The sequence below is a fragment of the Struthio camelus genome, chromosome 3 (genome assembly GCF_040807025.1).
Source record: "Struthio camelus isolate bStrCam1 chromosome 3, bStrCam1.hap1, whole genome shotgun sequence".
In the NCBI taxonomy this organism is placed as follows: domain Eukaryota; kingdom Metazoa; phylum Chordata; class Aves; order Struthioniformes; family Struthionidae; genus Struthio; species Struthio camelus.
The window spans coordinates 38357816-38383438 of record NC_090944.1 but is presented as its reverse complement, the minus strand read 5'-3'; the positions used below and the strand labels follow the sequence as shown (position 1 = coordinate 38383438).

Below are 25623 nucleotides of genomic sequence, written 5' to 3'. Positions count from 1 at the left end.
AGTGAGTTATTCTCAACAAGTGGAACAACTGTCATTTCCCCTTTCCAGTACACCATTAAAACCAAAAGGCTAGGAGGGGAAGTGCTGAATGCAGCTACTGTAGTCCCCCAACTTTTTTGAAGAACTTTTACAATTTGCATTTCTATCCTAAAATGGATATCATTGTGGATAAGGCATATGTCAAGACTTGTATTTGATGTAAAGTAGTTGCAGGAAGATATGAGAAAACTGTCAGCAGAACATATGGATAATTAAATATGTAAGTGCCATTAGCAATCATACTGAGATCCTTTTTTTAAGCTATCACAGTCATTCAAAAAATCACTTATCATTATGTCCTTCACTTATTAATTATGTATTTTATGTATAATTATATATTTTAATTATTTGATAACATTCTACCAAAATGTTATGTATTGTTTTTGATATATGGAAAATCTGAGTAAAACTCCAGCATGACTTCTAAAGTAATTGCTAAACTTTGATCATAGTGTGTTATTCTAGTGGCGTCTTGTTATAGTTTTGTTAGGATCAGAGTTGGGAAATCATTCAGTTTAACTTCAGGAACATTCCACTCCCTCTTTTAAGATCTCACCTGCTGCAAGGTGAGCTCTCAGGTTTTTCCAGATTGGAAATAGACATACTGCTTACCGTTCTTTGCAGTGTAACACAACTGTTACAGCATCTTCCAGCTGCCCAGCATAACTTCCAGTCAGGTTTCTCTTTTCATCTCTACTTACTTACTGCCCTATCTTCATGTAGGGGTACTTCTGCAGAGGAACTACCAGTAGACATTATGTAAGCAAAGAACTGTTCAGCAGACCAGCAGTACTGAACTCTTAGTTTTCAGGAAGGTGACATTGTTTAGTAGATAATCTGCCTTCCCAAAGAGATCACGTTGCTGTTTCTGTCAGACTTATATGAACATCTTCTGTTATTCATTTTGAAGATACTGAGCCTAATGTGCTTATCACGCTGATATAAATCAGAAATGTCTTTGTTATAAACCAAAAGTTCTCAAACTTTTTAGTGAGCTCTTGCTTTTCCTTTCTAAGATTATTTGGCACTTTCACTTACCACCTGTGACATATTCTCATTCTTTAATCTGCCCTAAATACCTGTACCCTAAACTCCTCTGAATATAACAATATACTTCAACTGTTTCCTCCATGTTTGCATTCCAAGACAGCTTATCCTGGTTCTGTCTGACCCCTGTAAAGAGAGAACCTAAAATGAATTTATTAAATCACCTCTTATCTCTTAGCCCCTCTCCCGCGTTCCAACTTCTCTCAGTCCGGCTTTATGGCTAGGCATTACCTGAAAATCTGGGCTCCCCAGAAGATAAACATCAGTCTTGCCAATGGTGCTGGTGATATAGCAGCCAACTTGCATCCTCATCTAAGCTCCACTATGTTGTTAGTGTGCAGGAGAAGAAGAGGGGATAAAGCCACAGTTCATACTAAGCCATCGATTCCAGTGCACTACTTTTCTCTTTTTCCATTTTACATTTTTAGCAGCTATGAATCTTACAAAAGGTAAGAAAGGAAAAAAAAGAAAAACAGGAAACAGAGAAAGGAAGCAGTGAAGTTTGTATGTAATTTTTCTAACTTCCTATCTCCTCACCATGGTATATTCTACATCTCTTCCCATTTTAAAACTAGTCTTCCAGACAGTGGAGTAACTGTACATCAATACATGAACAGAATTTCCTTTGAGTTCCATATGGGGATTGTTCTGGCTGAAGGAGGAGGACTAGGCTTCATGTTTTCAACATGTGATATAGGTAGAAAGCTCAGTGAGGATAGATATTAAGAGCAACATAGTCACAATAATATGTCTTGGGAATTTTACTCCTTTGGTTTAGTGACCCTTCTGTTAACAACTAAAGTGGCCTCAGTCAGAGTCACACAAAGCCACTTACTAATTCAAATGAATTATTGCACTTCCAGCTGAGCCTGTGCTGTTTGAGATATCATAATGTGAGTTAATCAGCATGTATTAAAAGTGGTATGTCATCCAAAGAGTTACTGCTACTACCACTGGGCTAATGGTGTAGCTGTAGATCATACAAACCTGGTGCATACTATTGCAATAGGCAATTGAATCTACACACTAAAAGGGATGGTAACATATATCTAGGGGAAAAAAGAGAGAAGCTTCATTACCTTAGTAAATAGAAAGAGTCGCTACATATACAAGTATTTTAAATTTCCCTTTGAATATCAACCTGCATCTTTCCATTAAGTTCCCTGTAGGAGGAAAGAGAGAAGAATTGTTTAGGACTGATTTAGCATGGTCTAATGAGGAGTATTTAATCTATAATTAAATAAAATGAAAGATCCCTTCAAGGAGTTGATTGTCCTGTTTTAAAATCCAAGGGGGATTTTAAGATTTTGTTTTCTTCACTTGTGTAGATTTATTTCATGTCAATGTTAAGTTTTCGATAATCAAGACCCTAACTGAAATGGTTCCTAACAGATACCTGATTTTAGTTTATCTAATAAAGAGGAGTAATAGAGGGGAAAACTAGAAACTATAATTCAATTTAGTTTCAATTAGCTATCCTCTTTCTTCAATTCAGTCCATTCAGATGAAATCTTACACTTATTATAGCCCCAGGGAAGCCCAATAAGAAAGCCTGAGAACTATTAGATTAATACATCTGAAGAAACTGTACTGTATGATTCACTGTTGTTGCAATTTTTGTGTAAGGTTATGATAAACTAGTATATTTTAAAAATGTATCTTCTTCTATAGATATAGCTCTGAGGTCAGCATTTCGTAAAGTTTTATGCAGGAAAACCTCTCATAAAGAAGGCTGATTTGATGTACAATAAAGGCTGAATCACCCACTCATTTTTCAGTATTCTTGGCTTTTTCAGTATAACTGTACAGTGTGTATAATTTAATCTTGAATTTACCTCTCTAGGAAAGAGTAAAGCCCTACCTAGTGACACATTGTTAAATAAAGTGATTTAAAATATGAAGCACTTCTTTGCATGATGCCAGCAAGATTATGAAAAATAAACATATTTTAGATAAGTTTTGAGTGGCATAAAATCTAAAGCTACGTTTGCTTTATTCATCCTTGACTTTTTCCCTTTTCTGCCAGCTGGGTAAATTAAGCCGTTTGATTAGATTCTTTTTTCATTATAATTTTCCATCTTCAAGTTTATTCACTCCATAGTACATACGCAATTTGACTGCATGACATAATTGGCACTGCCATATAAAGTTACTACTATGATATACACAGTTTTCTATAGCAATAATAGGCCTCTTTCACTGAGAAAGAGGAAAAATACTTTTCCCTGCTTTGCGACAGCTTCAGAAGGTAGGTGAATATATGTTGTAATTTCCTACGGAGTATCTCTATAATAAGTTATGCAACAGCTTTTCTGCAGAGACTACAGGTGCTTACAAAACGCTAAAATGGAACTAAATAACCTTTTTAGTCCATTTGTGAATGTGTGTGCAGTTCCTATTTCAACTATAAAACAAAATAATTAATAGAGTAAATGCAGTTAATCTGTTCAGATTACTATAATAACAAAACATTTATTAAAAAAAAAAGTAGAGATACTGGGAAGTCTTTGCTGATGCCAAGCTTAAGTGGTCCTGGGTGTCTTCTTTCTCAAGACAGGAAAGAGGTGGGTAATCACCTAGTGTGGATAAATACAGCCACCACGCATCTTCAGCCTGGTCTTTGATATTTTTCAGTTATTTTAAATATCATCAATTTTACACAATAATTTACTAATGGTACAAGTTCTAGATCTCTTTAGTGTAGGCAATCTGTAATTACACTTTGACTGTTGCACTGCCTCGACCATTTACTATGAACTTGCTTACACGCGTATCTGTTGCTTTAGACCTTTGATGATATCTGCATCTCTGCTTTACATTTATTTCAAAAGCCTTATCAACTTACTGGGCTACTGCCACTAGTGATATTAACAAAATCTGGGCAGTGGAATGACACTTTATGGCCATCTACACAATAGGTACAGGAGCAAAGCGATCCACAACACAGTAACTGTGGCTTGAGTTTGGTATCCACTACTAAACCTTATTTACAGCAAAAGCACTGAGGTATTGGTTCTCCTTACTCACTAGGATCTGTTACACTCAAAATCTTGTTATGGACAAAAGAAGGCATATATGAAGCAGAGAAATTGTTGTTAGTCCAGTTAATGTTGTAACAGTCTAATAGACCTAATTATTAGTCCAGTGACCACAATATACATTCATAATCTAAATTAATACAGAAAACCCTCAATGAAACAGATAAAATTGTTATACAAAAGCTTCCTAGTATTTACCTGCTTTTTGTGCTGTCATGCTCATCCTTTCAATGTCCCCCCAGTTCCTAAGGCTAACATTTTAGCCTTCCTCAAGAGAGCAGGCAGGAAATGTTGTTGGCATCTCAACGTCTTTGCTGGGTGGATTGTTCATGTTGGCACCTTCTTCCTTCTTTTTGTGAGGAGGAGCATGATGTTGATACCTTCTTCCTCTTCAATCTGGGGGTCTGCTTCGAGTTATTTTTGTATGTTCCCTTATCCCAGCTTGCTACCCTAGGGGAGGCTGCCAGCTGCAGTGTGGCAACCACCCCCACCCCACGCACAAAGAGCTGTTTTTTTGCCAGGCAGGGACTGCCAGGGATGTCAGCCCCTCCCCGGAGGGGCCTGGCCCAGAGCTGGAGCTGAGGCTGGAGCTGAGGCTGGGGCCTGGAGCTGGAGCTGGGGGCTGGGGCTGGGGGCTGGAGCTGGGGGCTGGAGCTGGGGCTGGGGCTGGGGCTGGAGCTGGGGGCTGGAGCTGGAGCTGGGGGCTGGGGCTGGGGGCTGGAGCTGGGGCTGGGGGCTGGAGCTGGGGCTGGGGGCTGGAGCTGGTCTTTGTATCATTTCTGAGACAGACAGGAAAAGATATTTGAAGTTCAACTATTTCAGTGTTACATCAGCACAGTTTTAACAAAACTGTGTTGAAGCCCCCTTTCATAGACTAAGAGATGAAATGGTTACATATTTTAAACATCTTGGGTCATACAGAATCTTATAGAAATATTAAAGAGTTAAAAAGAAATGCAGTCAGATGCTATCTCCAAAACCCAGAGGACTGCACTCACAATTTATGAGATCTAAGAAGTATGCACGGTGCAATCCATATCTGCCTTATGGATATTATTGGTGCATGTATATGACATTAAAAAAAGAGGTAATAACATGGTAATCCTATTAAATTAATGGAAAAGACACCAAATTGTTGCAAGATCTGTGTAGTTCAGATTTTAGTGCATAAAAATGATCTATTTTTGTTGAAAAGTAGACTTCTCTATAAAGTGCAATTTTTAAGTAATTGCTGTTACTTATGTATTTATTTAAATATATTTTATTCTTCCTTTGCAGACTTTCCATATATGATGTTGTATACTAAAGTTGTTTGTAAACATGCAGTTAGAACCTGATGTAGATTATTATTATTATAAATTATGTTAATAAGCAATTTATTGACATAGATCCTGTCATCTGCATCTGGATTATAGGCAGCAAATGAATGATTCTTAGGTGTTTTAATCCCCAAATAAATCAAATCATAATTCACAGTAAGAAAATAGATTTATGTTAAGAGGACTAGAATAGTCCTGTTTGTATTCATGTATGTGAATAGCAAACACTAAGGTAACAGAAGCTGTTTCAGCATCATTAGTCTGTAGTTGTACACTGTAAATATTAACTACAGTAATAGGCATAAGTAGCTGCATGTGTCATCTGTGTTTCATGTCATGTGAAGATCCAGTTTTACTATTATTTTCTAATCTTGTTTTATACTGAGAAAAAATTAATGGCTACTGTGTATTTGAGAAGGTGTTCTATATTTAATAGCTAAACTAAGCAAGCTTTTCCAACTAAAGTGGCAAGGCTAAGCTTTATGATTTTGTTTTATTTTTTCTGAACAATAATGTAGAATGAAGAGTCTATCTAACCAAATGAGAGCCTGATGTATCTGCTTCTGTAGATGAACCATATTAAATTGAAAGGCATCCAGTTATTATAATTTCACTAGAAAAAACAAAGGACATTTCAGCTTCATGGGTTTATAAGCTTCTTCAAGCACTTAAGTTTTGAAAAATACGATACTACTAATGGCATTGCTAATAGTATGGAATCAGAAACATGAAATTGAATAGAAGGTTGTCCATTATGTCTACTTCTATATAGCTGTTATGTGGTCTCTGAAGATTAGCTAAACAGCTAATAATAAGCAAATGATGGGAAATTCCTTGTCTTCTCTGTTATGTTAAGGAGGACTATAAGTTAAATATTCAATATTAATTATAAGAGCCACATTTTCAAAGAGTGAGTGAATAGCTGTATCTCCACAATACGTGCACAGATCGTTACAGATTTTTGTGCATGCATAATCGTCAACCAGGGAAATAAAGGGGTTAACTGCGCCAGAAAAATTAGTATGAATAGGTGTTTGTATTTTCCATACTGAAGTTTTACTGTTAGTGGATTCAGAAACTATTTAGTTGGAGGTAACTAAAATAGCATTGTTGCAATGAGTAATGAGTATGAAATTTTGTACAAATTAACACTTACATTTAGTTGTAAAGCAGCTGTAATAGATGATTTGTATATTATGTTTCTTTAACATGTGAGAAACGGAATCAGCTGTTGACCTCAAGGTGAGAGGACCATTCCTCCTTTGCTAAGGAGTGGTTGAGGTTGAAGGAGAGCTAATTGTGCTACACCGACTTGAGTAGATACTACAGTGTACCAGGAATGGATCTGTAAAGCAAAAATGGTGGTGCTGAAGAGCTCATAACCCCACTACACAAGATTTGGCAGGCTTCTTTCAAGCACCCTCTAATTTGGTCCATGAACTGAATACTTATTAGCAGTCGGAGTGTATTAGATATACTCAAGGGAGCATATCTTTTGATATAGTTTCATCCGAAAGAAAACAAGTTTGCATGCTCTGAAATGGCTCTGCAATGTAATACAAAGTGCTGCAGTTAGGAACAGTTAGGAGATGAATCACAAAAGTTGTCTTGCTATCTAATCTAAAATGTTAGTATAGATGCATCTTGAAAGACTAATGAGCAGAGCGACAGGCCTCAGGTGTTAGTAAAAAAAATTCTCAGGGAACAGGAAGGTACAAAGTTGACTGAAAGTAGGCTTGGAAGCATGGACATGCCTGCAAAAAGCCGGTGGAAAGAAAAGGAGTTATTTGTTTGCATACCTACAAAAATAATAATTCTGATTTGATCACTTAGTGGTTTCTGTGTTTAAAGTTTTAACTTTTTATTTTATTTTCTAATAATACCTACATTTTTCACAGATTAAAAGCCTTTTAATCTTATTTGGGATCTCATTATGAGAAAATGTCTAGGAAACCGTTTCTAAACTCAGTCCACTGTAGCGTTCCACACAACAACCAACAGTATCTCCTTATAAATAAACTTCCGTTAGTGCAGGCTTCTCATAGTCATAACATGAAAAGGAAAAATCTCATTCTATGTATGTGCTCTGAAGCTACTCCAGATCGCTCAAAGGTGTGAGAATGTCCACAGATTACCCTAAGAGAAAAAAAGGGAATTTCATTGAATTGAACTCTTATTAATTTTATAAAAATCCTTTTTCCCTCTTCCTTTTTTCTCCAGAAATATTTCAATAGTATTGCGATAGATGGAATTCCCATGACATTCTGCCCGTGTCCATCTCTACTGTGTGCATAGACAAAATTCTTTTATCTTTCAAATTCTCTTTTGCCAAGAAAGGTTGCAGCTAAAATTATAGCCTAACTGAACAGGGAACAAAGTGTACAAGTGGTGGATATGGTTGTAACTTCCTTAATCCATAAGTTGTACTAAAAAAAGCTGTAGTGAAATGATTTTCAAAATATCTCACATCATGTCTATCTTTGATAGGATCCTTTCTGTATTCACAATCTTATATAGGCTCTTTTTCCTCCTGATTCATAATTACCCTGTTGGAAATTTGGTGAGGATATAAAAATATCTAAGTGGAAATTATTTCCAAGAGGCTGACATAAAATTGCAGGAGTAAGGACTAAAGCAAACAGCCACATGAACATTCACTTCTATTAAAAATACTGAAAAAATATCCTTTATGCCAGATGGACAAAATCAGTAGGGAAAATTGCTATAATCAAGGCTTCCGTAAAGTGTTAGTTCTTTACACTCTCTAGATAACATCTTTATCTATGGATCAAGGCTGTGTAAGATTATCACTTTTTTCTTTTGTTAAATCTTCCCTGTGCTAGGAGACTTCTGGACATGATAAGGAGAGGATCAAGCAAAGTGCAAGGGAATTTTGGAAGATTATGAGATGTTTATGGGCTATACGATGGTCTAGCTTTTTTTCACTTTCATACATACTTCAATTTTAAAATGTTTAAAAAATAATTGAGGGAAGGGGAAGTGTGAATAAGTCTTCTTGGGTCTTAGACAATTTATTTACTGTCCTACATAGAAAAAATCTTCTGCACAATTTCTTTAAAATAGCAAAGACAGTTAATTTTTTCAGTTACAGACAGAAATTAGAGCCTATATTTCTAATGCTAAAGCATTACTCTACTGATTTTATGTCTTGAGTAAGCAGGATGTTTTAAATTGTATTTATTTATTTAAATTGAAATGAACTTAATGTGTCTCTATAATATTCTTTTTTTTTTTGTCAATGGTACTGTCAAACAGAAATTCTCACCTGAAGTATGACATTAGTATATCATAGGACATGCTAATTTTCCATTTGAATATTGTCATTGGAAGTTTGCTTTTAAAAGCTTTATCACTTGGCTAGTTTGTCCCATCTAAACAGCTATGATTTTGATTATTGTGCAGTTTCATTTAGTTATTGCAAGCAATCTGTATGAACCAAAGTTCTTTGGTGTCCAATTAAAAGGAAAGAAAAAACATTGAAAAAATTGCAATCCATTGTGACTAATTCAAAGTAAAAGTATTGCTGACACAATTAAACATTATTGACCTTGGTCATTGCTATGATATATATTGAAATTTGTATTTTTAATTTGCTCTTCTCAACAACAGGTGCCTATGTCCCCTTGGTTACACTGGCACATTTTGTGAACTTGCTATGGACAACTGCATTGGAAACAAGTGCTCTGAGTATGGCGTCTGCCAGGACCACTTGCATAATTACAGCTGTCACTGTATGCTCGGATATGAAGGACCCTTCTGTGAAGTCGAAATTAATGAATGCTCAAGTTTGCCATGCAAAAATGGAGCCACCTGTGTGAATTTAATTGGCAATTTCTCATGCCATTGTGCTGCAGGGTTCAAAGGTAAGCTTTAACTTTTGAAGTGTCTTGTAGTATGTATGTGATTGTCCAATTTTATCTCAGTAATGCTTATATGAACATTCATAATAATTATGTGTGTGTATATATATACGTGTGTGTGTGTATGTGTGTGTATAATATGTATATATTTGCATTTGTTTAAAACTTGCAAGAGGACTTTTAACTAAATTAGCATGGAAATTCTTAGATATGTCTTCTAATAGTTCCTCACCTGACCTTCTACTTACTCAACAATTCTGAGCAGATACTTTGATGTTCTTGATAATAAAAAATTGATTTAAAAAGAAGACCTGGACAGGCTGGAGAGTTGGGCGGAAAGGAACCTCCTCAAGTTCCACAAAGGCTAGTACAGGGTCCTGCACCGAGGGAGGAAGAACCCCAGGCACCAGGACAGGCTGGGGGTTGACCTGCTGGAAAGCAGCTCTGCAGAGAAGGACCTGGGAGTGCTGGTGGACAACAAGTTGACCATGAGTCAGCAATGTGCCCTTGTGGCCAAGAAGGCCAATGGGATGCTGGGGTGCATTAGGCAGAGTGTTGCCAGCAGGTGGAGGGAGGTGATCCTTGCCCTCTCCTCAGCCCTGGGGAGGCCCCACGTGGAGTACTGTGTCCAATTGTGGGCTCCCCAGTCCAAGAGAGACATGGAGCTCCTGGAGAGACTCCAGCGGAGGGCTCCAAAGACGATGAGAGGCCTGGAGCATCTCTCCTCTGAAGAAAGGCTGAGAGAGCTGGGCCTGTTGAGCCTGGAGAAGAGAAGGCTGAGAGGCGATCTCATCAGCGTGTACAAGTATCTGAAGGGAGGGTGTCAAGAGGATGAGGCCAGCCTCTTCTCCGTGGTGCCCAGCAACAGGACAAGAGGCAACGGGCACAAGCTGAACCACAGGAAGTTCTGTCTGAACATGAGGAAAAACTTCTTTGCTGTGAGGGTGACAGAGCATTGGAACAGGTTGCCCAGAGAGGTGGTGGAGCCTCCTTCCCTGGAGATATTCAAAAGCCGTCTGGAGGCGATCCTGGGAAATATGCTCTAGAGGACCCTGCTGGAGCAGGGAGGTTGGACTAGATGATCTCCAGAGGTCCCTTCCAACCTCAACCATTCTGTGATTCTGTGGTTCTGTGATCAAGGCCCAAACACAGCAGAAGTATTTTAATTTCATTGTTATGTAGTACTAGGTGTCATGGACTTAGCTTTACATAGAAATTCAAAATCTACTGATAGGAATGAAGGTTTTGGTACAGAGCAGGAAAATCTGAACATGAAAAGGAATAAAGGAATGAGGATCAGCAGTGCGATCCCTCTGCGTGTGCAGAATGTAAGCTTTTACATATGAATTAGTTTTTCGAACTCACCTTTTAGTCAGTGGAGATAAGCAAGTACTTTTAGAACATAATGCCTCCTACCTATTTTAGACATCTGTTCTAGGATGAGTTTGCCCGTAGATTTCTACACTGGGTTAGATGAATCCCACACAATCTCATTTTGTGTTTCCTTTTTGTCCCAATTCTCTGTTTTGTGTGAACAGCCTGGTACTCAGGCTTTGTGTGGAAGGGAAATCATCTTGATTTCACATTTCTTAGTGGTACTAAACTGTTGCATTCTGAGCCTCTAGCCTATATTATCGAGCACAAGTCATAATGCTTTGAATGCTTCTTAATCTTTATTGGTAGTCAGTGTGTCATGCTGCCATTAACAAACAATGATAAAAATAAACAGTATAGTATTCACATTATCATCTGTATAACTGCTAGTTAAAGTTTCTGATTATTAATTTACATCTTACTCTTTCAAGTTTCTGAGGACTCTTGCTCCAATTCACAGAGACATTTACAGCATGTGTCGTACTACATTTGTAAGTCCCAGTTAAACCATTTGGATAACACATATATTTGGGACTTTCTGGGACTTCAGTGCCAAAGTGCTGAGCCATTAAATAATTACAAATTCAGAGGTAATTTTTCATATTTGCTGATTTGGAATCATTAGAAAACACCATAAATTCTGAATAACTATGCTTACTTTTAACATTTTAGCACTAACAATTATGCTAAATGATGTATTTTATGTATTAAATATGGTATGTGATATACATAACACAATTGTATATTGTACGTTTCTATTCATTTATATACAGATATACATGCACGTTTATGTATATGATATACATTTACAGATGTGTTATCCTCAGTTTGAGTTGAGTATGCAATTTCTTATTCATTTGAATACACATTTATCAAAAAATGATACTTCTTCTCCATGTGCATTCATTAATAAACGTATAGTTTAGGATCTCCATGAGAGCCGCTGAGTACAATTACAGCAGCAAGGCATGGAAAAGGAAGTGATCTATTAGGAAATAAAATCTGAAACCATTTAGAGATGGAAAGACTATTTCCATTGAAATGAATGATAAAGTTATAGAATGTCAGAAAGTAACAGGATTGAAATAAAACATGAAAAACAACCTCTACTAAAAGCCAGCTCTTAAAAAAGCAGTATGAAATGCATATAAAATATGTGAAACATTGTAGAGATACATTGCATGGAAATACTTTTATAGTTTCGCATTTCTGGATGGCACAGTTAAAAGCAAATTTGATGGTAGATGTTGGATATTCTTAATTCTGTTTATCATTAGAATAGTTAGAAATAATTATATACCTCTTTTAGAAGCTTCCCATGTTCCTTTTGTTAGTAGTATTAATTTTTACACTCAGAGCTCATCATTTGCTCCCTTTCATCAATCCATTGCTTTGTAGTTGAAAACAGCTTTCAGTGATGAGCTACCTACATCGATTATAATACACTGTGGTTGTGCTTTTTTATTATTATTACTGTAGATAATATGGTACATTTATCAGTAAGAGCAAGCTTGAACTAGAGCCTAATTGGAACTAAAGTATCCACATATTCCTCTGAAGTGAGCCTCAAAAATTATATCAAACTTTATAACTGGCAAAACACAGGATTGTCCTTGAGGTAACCTAAATGCCATGAGGACAGAGCAATTATGTGTCTGATCACGAGCAAAGAGAAAGCATACTTAGCTCAAGTGTTCAGAATTCAAGTTAATATATTTTCATTACAGTGCTGAAACTTTAACACTTGCTGCAACATGAGGACTTGCTTAGATAAATGATGTAACACTGGAGAGTAGTTTTTATTTTATCGCCCAGTTGAGGTATCATATTATAGCAATCCCATGAAACAATCAAAATGAAAAGTAATTTTGCAATATTATTCATATTGTTATATTATTATAACTCTTTATCAGATGTGCCAAATGTACTTAATTCTGTATTTTCAGAGAGTAAAAAACAATTAATAAAAGACTATTGGGACTTACCAAAAAGTTACCACTACCCTAGCAACTCCATTTTGGTGTGGTGCCTAGTGGTGTATGATTCTGGGATATTTTCCAGTGGAGAACAGGTTTGAAGTTCAGTTATAATCACATGATGAATCAATGAAGAGTAACTCAGTCTAATTTTAGAAAGGCACACTTCATTTTATTATCTAACTTATTTCAACCCTTTTGCATAGCCACATGCACTTCATTTTTCTTCATGAGTACTAAATTCACTTAAGATGAAATATCAAAGGTGATAGTAAAAAAACCTGAAGAGTAAAACCAAAATTGTCATTTTTCAGGAATCTGTAAGTCTTTGGGGAACCATCATACTATGTGTGTTAGGATTCCTAGATTTGCAAATAAGCCATGAATTCCCAGCCACCAACTTGTTTTCTCTCCTGCTAATAAATGAATCCCTGGGTACTCTTTGATATTGCTTTACCGTTAGTTTTTATTTCAGAAGCAAATTTATACATAGACAGCTTAAAGCTGTCTCCCCTGTCTGGATGATTGATTTGATCTGATGTCTATCAGCATTTCTCAAATGCTTTACATTCTGTTAGCTAGGGAACCCTTAGGCACTGTAAAAGGATTTGTCAACATGAATAGTGCAATCTTTGGAAAAAAACGAGTTCATAAAATACCAAGGCTTGAACGTCTTCATGTTAGAAGTAAATATTTTGTAGCTTTGTATGCAACAGTCTTTCAAAATCTTTTGTCTGAAAAAGATTGAAATTGTAAACTATAGTTGTGATGGAGACTTTCATTTGGGGACATTTTGTAACGTCAAGAGTACTTTCCATTGCCTATAATAGAATTTGAGCTATGCCGAGCTTGCAAGTTTGCAGTAAAATCAGGAAAGACTGAGAAATTTTGTTAAAAAAAGGTCTTAATCTATTCCATCATTTTTATCTGTAATACTTCTCTATAATGCCTTCTCCTGGTCCAGCTCTTAAAGCATAATTCTGCTCGCTTTCAAACTCATTCACAGTCTATCCGTCTTACATATCTTTGTTTTACTCCATCTCAGAAAAAAAACAGTGTTTAGCATCAAACGAGTCCAGCTTTTATATTTCCAGCAATTGCATTTCTAAACAGATACTACTGTGCTTCCTTTCATGGTTGATAAGTTCTTCTTGGAAGTATTTGAAAAAAGGTTGTCTTTATCCAAACACATCCTTCATTCAAACTCTCATTTATTTAGGTGCCTACCAAAATGTGAAGGCAGCTGCTGAGCACTCTCGGTAGATAAGTAGTATTGCCTCATTGTTCTCTCTTGAGGGTTTGTATGCATACGATATGAATTGTCTATATAATTAAACCCTGGAGAATCTTTTCCTTCTGAATTTGTGCCATATCTCACATAGCAGGATACTGATCCATCATGGCTTTACACGTGTAAGCAGTGAATAAGATATTAGGACTCATTACCAATGTATGAGTGCCTTCCAGTAGCTTTTTATGTTACATAATTAATATATTTTATAAACACTACTCTTCTCTCTTTTTCTCCAAAAGGGGAAAATAGTGTATGGGCATTTTTAATATCACTGTATTACTTTAAATTTTTGTGCTTCATTTTTTCTTTTTTATTCCACAAACACATATGAAGAGTCCACCTACCATTTGGAATATATCTGATGAAGCAATTAAGTGTCTGTACTTTCAATAAGTAATTAATTCTGTTTAAATTGTTTGAATATTATTTAGTTTCACACTGCTGTGATGGAAGGAACAGTATATCCTTGTACCAGCTCTGTAATAACAATGCCCGCATTGTTTCTCACAAGTGTTTCACACAGTACCATGATAAGAATAGGTTGTATGGACTCTTTAAGGACCTGTAAGTGTAATAGGTCCTGATCGAAAATGAAACCACTCACCAGTGCTGAGAACCAACTCATATGTCAGCTGTTAGCTGGCAGGTTTAAATACTGCCTCAGCACAGCAGGACAAAGATACCTAGACACTATGCCTTTTAAGAAGAGATACACCGTTAGCCATCCTTTGGCGAGGTGATCTATTCCGTATATTAAAAATGTTTCTACTGCATAAAGGAAGGCAGTTGGGTTCAGTGGTTTTGCTCACGTATCCTCTCTGTGTTTGAGCTACCTGCTTTCGTTTCCATTGACACAGTTGCTGTCGTAATGGAGCAAGGCTAGCCTGTAAGACCAGCTCTCGTTCGCTCCGACACCTCCGCAATGGCATGGGGCAGTGGGCAGGGCAGCCTGAGTAGGGCTGCTGGCTTGCCTTCTCTGCGAGGGGACACTCCGACTAACCAGGGCGCCCTATGCCAATGCAGCCCCCCCCATCAGATCTCTAACGTAATCCCGCTAAGAGAGCAAACTCTTCATAGCTGAAGAGCTATGGACTGTCTTTGATCTTCACTCTTTCAGAGAAACTAAACTAGTGGGAAATGCTGTAAGCTAACCGCTTTTAATCTGGAGTGTTCACAGAAGGGTTTACACTGTATAAAGCAAGTAAATAAAAATTAAAATTGCTTTGAATGTTTAACTGTTGCAAGTTCTTACACAGAAAAGGCCTTTGAAACAAGAAAGTAATTATCACGTGTGCAAAACAACAAAGTTGAGAAGGAATAATTTCAGTTCAGTCTAAGGCCTCACCCCTACTGTCTGTCTTGCCTTTTTATAACTTCATTTTCTGTAAAGCAGAAATGTTACTCAAGCTGACGCCTTTCTTACCTACCGTAACTTATGTTGTTTAGAAGATAACAAAATTATGTAATTTGTTCTCACATGTATGACCTCAATGCTTTTATATTTACACATACATTATAGAATGATGAACTGTAAGGTCCAAAAGAAGAAGAATCGTTATAAGATTACCTTCAAATATATTGTCTGTGTTTTGGGTACCTAGTTGGACTGGGGTTCTATTAAAAAAATATTCTTACACGTACATATTTTAAAAATTGTGTCCATTTTGTCTGCCATTTTATTGTCCAACTTATATCCTATGATGCCTATAAAACAATTCATATAAACAGTAGGAAAATGAAACGTTGTTTTTTGATTTTTTTTCCATGTGTTTTAGAACATTCTTAACAGAGATGTTAGAAGTAGGGGTGGTAATTTAAAAAAACATGATGTCATTAAAATATAGATACTTACACATAACCTATATTACATTGAGAAAAAAAGGTTTCTAATCATTCCCTCTTTTATTCTTAACTTCCGAATATATAATGTGAGAATGATATGAAAGTAACCTTATTCTGGTTTCAAAACAAAGATTAGGCTTCAGGACATTTTACAAAATCTAAAACTAGTTCCATTAGTTCAGATAATGTGTGAGGTTAAGCTCTTCTGTCAGCAGAAATAAAATGTCTGAAGCTTGAAATACTGAAAGGTGCAAACTTCTAATCTAGGGATCTTACGGAGTTGGTGATATTTCTGAAGTAAAGGAATATTCAGTGAGGCTTCATCCATTATATTTATTAAAAGGAATATTTCTGTCCAATGATCTTCAGTTATGTTTATCTGAGAAGCTGAGAATGTCTTCATTTCTTAAAATAGCATGAATTTTTTAAGCATATAAAGTTACATCACTAATGCTGATGGAGGACTAGAGATTTTTTTTTTAGCATGTCCTACTACTCCAGGGCCTTATTGTATTTCTGTCTGCAAGCTTTTTGGGCTTCTGCAGAATAATGTGTCTCTTCTGTATCATCAATGTGACTGTAGAAAATTTTGTCGTTAAGCATCAGGACATTAGATTTGTGAGGCTGACAGACTTCCTTAAGCAGCAAGAATTATTTGCTATGTATTTTAAGAACATTACCTTTTGGTATATGATAAAATACACTATAGAGTTAATGGAATTAGGATCAGCACATGATCAGTTTTAACATACTGCTTGTAGTTCAGAACCTGATGACATGAACCCTGTAAATTGTTTAGGAATTTCGCCTCTAAACTACCATTTATTAAATAACTCCATTGTGTTCTACTGTTAATTATATTTAGATGTATTACATTAGTGTTAACATTAAAAGTGTAAATCATAAAACATTTATATTAACATACTTGGATGCTGAAAGTAATTTGTAGCCAATTAGTTATTTGTATCTGCTGTTCAAAGGAGGCTTTCATCATCCATTTCAAATGTGTGGTTGGGATTAGCTGCACACTAGAAAAATAATGGCTGCACTGCATGTGTCCAGCTTTTCTAGCCTATTTCCTGTCTTGCATACTCAGAAAGTATTGTTGTCTCACAGTAGCTTCACAGATACTCTAATTCTCTCTGAAATATTTAAAAATTATTGTCCATGTATTGCCCTTTGCCATCAGGGCATAAATTCTTAAACTTCCCTTGCAACCATATGTAAGAAGCTTTGGGACGTGCCTTTTTCTAAAGCACAACTACCAGTTTATGTTACAGCATATAACCAGAAGAACAGCTTACTGTCTAGAGTATACAGAAGGCAGTTACTTTTATTTTCACCACACGTCCATTTGATTGGCAGAAATTGCACTAAACATGAAAGTTTTTCCAAGATTTAACATGATTCACGTACAGGAAGAAAATGCTATTTCCCTAGCATCTTCTGAGATGTGCACAATCACCAAAACTTAGCTGATAATTTTCTGATGAAAAGTATTGTATTTTTATATTTATAAATAGTATGTTTTACAGTGGCTAAATAGCAGAATTAAAAGGAAAACAAAAGTGATTTTGAAGGAATGGTAATAGAGCCGAATGGAAACTAGTCTTAGCTATATCTGTAAAAAAATATTGCTAGTTTCTCCAGAAAAAAAAAAAAATCTGTAATCACAACTTATTTATATTTAATGTGTTAAGAGTATTTTCAAATGAAATGTTTCAGAAAGTTTAATATTTTTCTAAATAATTCTGCAAGCACTGTTAGCTAGCACAAGTTGTAAGTCAGTCAGCGATTTTTGCAAATATTTTCATCAATTATGAGAAAGGTATTCTCAATGCTTGATAACTCAGATGAGGCTGAGTGGCATGTAATTGCTTCTTTGTCAAATGAAGTAATTTAGCTGTAGTAACAGCCTTGAGGCATAAAATCAGCACCATTGTTATCAGAGCAGGGTATTTTTTTTCCTTGTTCTTGTAAAAGAGGAATGGAATTCACACACAACTAGTATTGCTACAGATGCATGAAAGCAGAATACCTGAAACCAGATTATCATATAGAATGTAGTGTTTAAAACATACATATTTTAAATATTCAATGTCTCTATTGCATAGCATTAATTTAGACATTTACGTTTGGGATTAAATGTCTAAATTGGGACTAAATGTTTTAATCTGTGGAGTGCTGCAATATGCATTAACACATTAAGAAAACTGTATTCCTGAAAGTCTTAAAGTAATGGGGTTTAGTGGTATGATATTAGAAATGAAATTAAGTTTCTGATACCATTGGTGAGCATTTCTTAGCTGTACATTATAACAAATAGTTGAGTATTCCAAATGAAGATGCAGAACAAATTCCCTTTTTCTGCATCCTTTGTCATAGTGATAGATTCATTATGCTTCCTGTCACTCAGACCTGCAACGTGCGAATGGCTTTGACTTTCTCACCTTTTCTACACACAATCAGATTTTGTCACTATTGCTGAACACAGCTAAAGTTCCAATGTTCAGTTCACGTACTAAATTTCTCTAGCCTTCCTTGTTTTACCATCCTTGGAGGGCTCCCCCCCCCCTTTTTTTTGGAAGCATTCTGCAGTTCAGCTGTCTATTCTTTTCTGTTAAGCCCTCCTATTCCATCAGGATTGCCAGCCTGAATAGCCAATTTATGCTACTAATATAAAACCGCTGTGACTGTCTGTCTGTGATGTCCGCTTCATTCCCTAAGGGCTACTTTTTTGAGTATGAACATCAGATATCCTATGTGGCATTAGGTACCAACATTTAGGGAACTGACTTTCACCCTAAATGCTTAGTTTAAAAGTAGACCTATATTCAGAAGCCTACATTTGGTTGACCCATTTTCCTGTTGAATCCCACCCTGAATTTCCCGTTCCAAAAAAAGAAGTGAATTAAAAGATATGGATGAGAATAGCCCATATTTTGGAAGGAACTGTAATTACACCTATTACAGAAGTGTCTTTAAATTATGCTGCTATGCAGTTCAGGGAGGTACTTCTGCTATCTTAGATTTTTGAGGAAAACAGCTACCTTCATTCAGTTAGAGGAAATAGGAAGTCCATATATTTCAGATATTATCAGTAAATGAAAATACACTCGTTCCATTATTTCCCTCAGAACTGCATTTGTTTTATTTTAACCACTTGTCTATTAGAGGTATACTATAACTTAAGGAAGATGAAAGAATCTGATTCAAATAATTCTTTTTGCTGTACATGTTGCAGTATTCCCAAAGCTTGTGGCCAGTTGACTTCTAGAGGAAACACTGTGCTACTCTCCACTTTTCTATGCAGAAGAAGGGAACAGATGTCAATGTATCTGCATTTATCTTTCTCAAAACCTAAATTCTGTGTGGAGACCTACCAGGGTGTGGGACTTAATTTTGGGTCTGAATGGGTCTGAAATAAAAAAAAAAAAAAAAAAAGAGGAAAGCAAAATATTAGAATTAGGTCAGAAAGGTTGCACATAGTACCTTACCAGCACTACAAAGAATCTTCACAAAAGTTAAGAGAACTTAAGTAAAGATTTGCATTATGGCCAGTTCTGAACGTCTCTATTCCTGACTGGTGCCACACCACACTCTGCAGTATCTAGCAGCACTCAGCACCTGCTGCTAGCAGAAAACTGCTTAACTATCTGAATTATCTAAGCTCTTCTTGGCTTCTGCTTGTCTTCCTTTTTTGCTTTTCTCAAAATCTTATGGAAAATGTAAAGAATGTTTAGAGGAAAAAGCCTTCATAGAAGTCACTCTGCCAATAAATTTAAATGGAAGAGAACCTCAGTGCTGCTGTGGAAACGATGTGCTTCCTCCATGAAAGTCTTATTTTTCTGGTAGATCTGCAAAACACAGGTTTTAAGAGCTGACTTACTTGATTCATAGATTTGTATGAGAGAGCATTCATGTTTGTTGAGGATATGAGACCAAATATTTTCCTCACAGCAAAGACTTCAGGGAATTTCAGCATTCCTTGTGTTTTTATCCTCTTCTTTGAGATTCCCTTGCAAAAAGCCCAGCGTGCTTTGTATGCAACTGAGGTGTGACAAGCATTGAACATGTGATTCCCTGCATATGCCTGTGGCTGGAAATACCTTTTCCTGTTGTACATTACAAATCTACATTTAATTAAACTTCCTACTTCTGCTTTCAATTACTTTATTATCTCTTCTCTGTATCTTGCCTCATTAAATATTCTTCAGTAATTTGGTTATCTTCCTTCATAATGCATGGAGAAAGAGGAACATACAATATCACTGTACTGATCAACTTTCTACATCATATAGACTACAATCTACTGTAACACATAACTGTCTGTGAATTACTGTAGGCCTCATTTTCATACTCAATGATATTCTGCCATTCTTTTTCAAAGGAGATAGTGAGTGAAATGAAAGAAAATGATTGACACAACTGAGAAAAAATTGTCTGAATACAGTAATGTCTATAATGGAAGAAAGCTCTGGGATTATGCATACGCTCTCAGGGAAAGCTTTCTATTTCCTGATTGCCATGCTTCAAACATTACCTGTCAAAAAGGAATACCTTTTAACGAATGAAGCAGAAAAATTCAGGATACACAGGATATCTATCACTATCCCTGTATACTCTAGTAAGTGCACCATTTCCAATGAGGTCAGCGTTTAGACTGTGACAATCAGATAGTTCTTTTGCATTACAAATATTATCTCTGTGATTTGAACAGGTCAATACATTTATCCTTTTTTTTTTTTTTAATCTAAAATTTTAGGAGAAAGATGTTCTGTTCATATGAATGATTGTCTAGACAGACCCTGCTGGAATGGAGGAACATGTAAAGAGGACATAAATGGCTTCAAATGCAATTGCCCCTTTGGTAAGCACTCATAAATTTTTATACAACTGTTAGTTTGTCATAGAGTGTGAATTCTACAGTTGTTATTGAGGTACTATAAAATCTGGTATCGTGAAAGCAGCTTGCTTACATTTTGAAAGGAATAGAGCTAGTTATTTAGCCTAATAAACATAAAAGTTTTCTCAGTGTGTGTCCATGAAAATTTGTCTATGACTAATTTTAATAAATAATTGAATGCTTTAGCTTAAAAATATACTTCTAGTTTGTAAAAAGCCACTGAAATACTGGAACATACTGGTAAGTAAATTTGACAGAAATTGAAATTTCCAATTACTTAGTGTTTATTTATATGTTTGATTTTATAATGACACATTCCTCTTAAGAGTATAAGTTTTAGGCAGTGAAGAATGTTCAGATTTTACTAACATCCAGAATCCCAGTCTTTGGGATCCTACTGTGCTGATTGCATTGCTCGTACTTAAAAGAATCTAGCACTTGTCTAAAAAGTATATGAGCTAAATCTGGTTGCCAAGCATATGCATTTTGTATTATCTGAGGTGTCCTTAAGTATCCAAGATACTGTATGAGGCTATCAGATATTGTGCAGGTTGTACGGGAGATCCAAGCTCGATAAGAAACTAGAGGCCAGGCAGGATACCCTGCAGTGTCTCAAATAGCATTAAATGCCTATATTTAGGCAGCTCAGCTTAGCACATGCTGTAAAAAGACCCATCAAAAATAGTCAAAGAAATACGATGTTAAAGATTTTGCTTTGTTAATTATATATACACTGTATAATTTGAGATTTTGCATGTTGTTGTATGTAGATTAAGAAAAACATAAGAGAGGGTGGGGCAGAAATTCCTTTGGCCAGTATGATCTCATGACCAAAGAGAGCCTACAGAAATACTGAGGTGTTTAGAAGAGAAAGTGATCAGTAACACCAGGTAATGCCAGAGTACTGAAACACAAGTCTCCAGCCATCCCTCTTAAACAAAGCAACTGTTTTTAGAGGACTTTAATATACTTAATATAAAAAGATCCGTTGGTGTCCAGTAACACTGCTACATATGGCACTGAAAGGAGAACTCTTTCTCACATAACAGAATGTATGCCCTGATAGGAAACCATTGACATTGTTGTATTATGTCTGTCTTAAATTAAAAATAATTCAGTAAATCCGTGGACAGACCTCATCCAATGAATTTTTATTATTATTCTTGATAAGCGCATGTATGGTATGAGCGTCTGTAACTATTAATTCCTTTACGTGGTGCCCCTGAGATTAATGAAGGGATTCTTTTGCAACGATGAGGTTTATGCAATGGACATATATCCATTATAAAGTATGAGTTTCCTTCTACTGACTCTACTAAAATGCTGTGGATCATTGTGATGCTTTATCATTGTCAATCAAAGGCACAACTACAGTGAAGCAGAGATTATTTGTGGAAATGATTTGTTCTTTTTGAAAATAGCTGACATTTTCTGTATTGCTATTTGCAGCTACATTTTTAAAGCTATGGGAAGCTGAATTAGGAGGAAAATTGTGTAGTGATGTGCATACCTAAAGAACTGAAGAGAGAGGAGTTTGACTCTAGATATGATATGGATTCTGTTTGTGCCCTTGGGTGAATTAATTAATATCCCCAGCTCATATGGTCTAGCTAAGGATGTAGATAAACAGATGTAGCCATCTCACAAAGGTATTGCAATGATTAAAGAGATAATGTTTGTAAATTGCCCAAAAATAAAAGTCACTGTATTACTGGATACTTTTACAGTTTACTTGGTTTTAATAAGAGCATCACTTCAAAAGATGAGGCAGATAACACTTGATAGTAAGTGAAAAATGACAATTTATGGCTATATGCTTTCATTGAGAATGAGTCATATTACATGTCTGAAAATAAGTAATTTTTGCTGCTACTACTGCTGTAGTTGCAGTTTTTTAGCAAATAATTGCTATACAGAAAAACAAGAAACTAATAACTTTGTGTTCAAGAAAAAAAATACAAAGGAGTGTAGAGAGTTGCCCTGGTCATCAGGTTCTTGTAAATGAAAATATTTGAATCTGCAACTGTCTGTCTGACTAGACCACCAATAACTTGTATTTCACTGTGTGTTTTTCTTTAGAATGTGTTTTTATTCATTAGATGCATAGCTTTTACTTTTTCACTTTTCTGCTTTGCCTTCTGTTGTCTGAGACAGTCACTTGCTGTGCCTTCTTCTTAGGTGCAGGGTGATGTCTTCCCAGTGTGCATTATCACATTCATAATGACCTTTGTGCATTATTAAATTCACAACAAATAATATGCACAAAGGGCTTTGCTCTATACACAGTAGGGTTTCCATCACTGCTTCTATTAAAGTTATTAATATCAGCCAAGACTGATAACCCCATTGCTGTAGACAGTGTAGGATACCTCTGCTGAGCAAGTAGTACCTCTGTCATGGCAAAAGTGAGAAGCATTATTTTTAACTTCAACTGAAAACTGTAAAGGTATTTGTAGATAGAAATTGTATACATTAAAGTTTAATAAGTTGTTTTAAAAATTTTTTTCTTCAAATTATCCCACAACAGTAATTCCATGTATTTTGAAATATGAAAGAGTAAATTCTCTTAACCAACAATTCAGAAGGAAAAAAGTGAATTTGCTTTTAGTTTTTCTCTAATAAACTCTTCAGTACTAAGCTAAGATCCAATCTAGAAGGACTCCTGAAGAGTTTTGCATTACCAGTGAGTGAAGGCCACTTGGTGGATGTTCTTGGCTTGCCTTAATCATGACGAGATACTACATGAATAGAAAACCTATATTTTTGAAAGGAAAGAGTGCATCTTTATCTCGTATAACTTTTTTTATATATGCAAAGTGGATGTAATAGTAGGAAACTATATGATCAAGATATATCTATTTGCAAAAGCTCAGGTGGTTATACATGATATATAACGTGGTACTCGGGAATGCATAGCTGCCCCAGTGAGAATAAATGAGAATGCTAATGTGAGGGATGAAGGGCTGGATTCTTGATGAAACTGTGTGGTGCGGACATTTGGTTGGATATGAAGAAGGAAAGCTAATTAACATGACTAAAAAGCAAAGCAAACTTGACAGGGAAGCTATGCTAATAGTTATGCTGCTTCTGCTAACAGAGTAAGTTCTTCCAGATATCATAGTTGTGTTTATATTTAAGAAATGCTGAGTTACTAAACTCATTGTAATTGATTAGTTTAGAGATTTTCACTGTCAGACAGGACTTATGGACCAATTAAGCTGCTTTTGATTGGGACTTCTGGTCTTCTATTTCTCTTTTAATTAACAAAGTGTTAGTAGTAAGAAATTCGTGTGGAATGAGCAAGGGGAGTTCTACTTTACCTGCGCAGTCCTCCACCAGAGAAAGCTCCGGTCTGCTATGATTATGTCTGTATGACCTTTCCAAGCTAGCCCTTATTCCCAGAAATCATCATAAATGCAAGTGTGAAGACCTCAAGTTCCAAAGCTAGGGTTTTTATATCAATAATGTGATTGTGTGAATGAAAAAAATATTATCCTTGAAACATCAAGGCCCACTAACATTGCACACTTCTATAATTAGTATATAAAGAATACTAACACGAACTTTCGGATACAACCAAATGAGAATTTTGTTACAATGCTATACATTCTATACAATACAATATCTTCTATCAAATGTAGTTATATTATGTTTCGAAAGATAAATATATTTGATTTTAACACACCAACTGTACTCTTCCACAGCAGCTCAGCTATTTTCTTCATTTTGAGAAAATGCAAAAATTAGGTTTAAAAATAAATAAAAACTCATTAAAGGTTTTTATCTGTATTATAAGCAGGTGAAATATACATGTTGATTTTTTGAATGATGGATGATAATGCTTTTTCAGTTTTAACTACTCTGTACAATCTTAGTAAAAAAGCCTGTTTTCATCAATAATGAAACTGAATACCAGTGTTGAATGTCAATGCAAAATTACAGGCATTTGCATTTTCTTCACTGGTAAATAAAGCATAAATCAATACAAAACTTCAATACAAACCCTCCAAAATAAAATCTAATTGTAACAATGTTTGTGCAATATATGATAGTTAAAACTACAGAAAATAATGCCACTAATGCTTATTTATCTAAAAAGAAATTATAATTTTGTTGAAAACTTGAAAACAGTAAGATATATATAAAGAACATTTGAATATAGCTATGTAAAATAACTCATTGCACAAAAAAATTTAGGTAAATAACATACTTTCATAGATTCAAAACATGTTGCTCATGAATAACTTAAGTTTTTTAAAATACGCTTCAGATTTTTAGGGATCCAATTCTGCCATTTTCGTGGCAAGAATTTCCTGTTACTGAAAATGTACATTTTCTATATTTTTAGTAAACTCTTACTTTATTGATTCTCATTTCATGTCTTAGATCTTCGGAAAAAATATCTCTAAAATATGAGTAGGTGTTTCTTCGCTACCTAAATCTAAAGTAAATTACCTCTGAAAATTTTGCTACTGTTAGCCCGGTGCTGGACCTCTTTACTAGCACTGCAGATAGCTCAAGAGGTAAGCTTAGCTCGGATTCATTGATGCACTAGCAAGCCCCACAGTCTCAACAATACTATAAATACCAAATTTCAAATTAGATTCATAGAAATTCATGCAGTATGTCTTTTGTCAAATCATTTCTAATTCTGATATTTGAAAGTACAAAGTCGCATTTCTGCCCTACGACTGTCTCCAAAAGAGATTGTGAGGAAATTCACAAAGTGAATTTTTTTAAAAGAGAAATATTTAATAGAAAGGACACGGAATATCTTCAGTTATACAAATCCACTGTCCCTTTGACTATAAAAAATAATAATCAAGTGCAAAGTAAGAGAAAAATTAGCACACCAGACTTCCTATCAGTTGGTAGAAACCAAACTCTCTCATAAATCTGAGCATATG

At 35.5% G+C, this 25623-nt stretch overlaps 1 protein-coding gene across 1 annotated transcript in view; it reads left to right on the top strand.

Moving 5' to 3' along the window:
• EYS (eyes shut homolog) overlaps nucleotides 1–25623 on the top strand; it is a 1042686-nt gene that overhangs the window by 228111 nt on the left and 788952 nt on the right. Inside the window, exons 12-13 of the mRNA XM_068937477.1 lie at nucleotides 9074–9327; nucleotides 20576–20680. Of these exons, the coding sequence (XP_068793578.1) occupies nucleotides 9074–9327; nucleotides 20576–20680 (359 nt within the window). The remainder of the gene's footprint in view (nucleotides 1–9073; nucleotides 9328–20575; nucleotides 20681–25623) is intronic.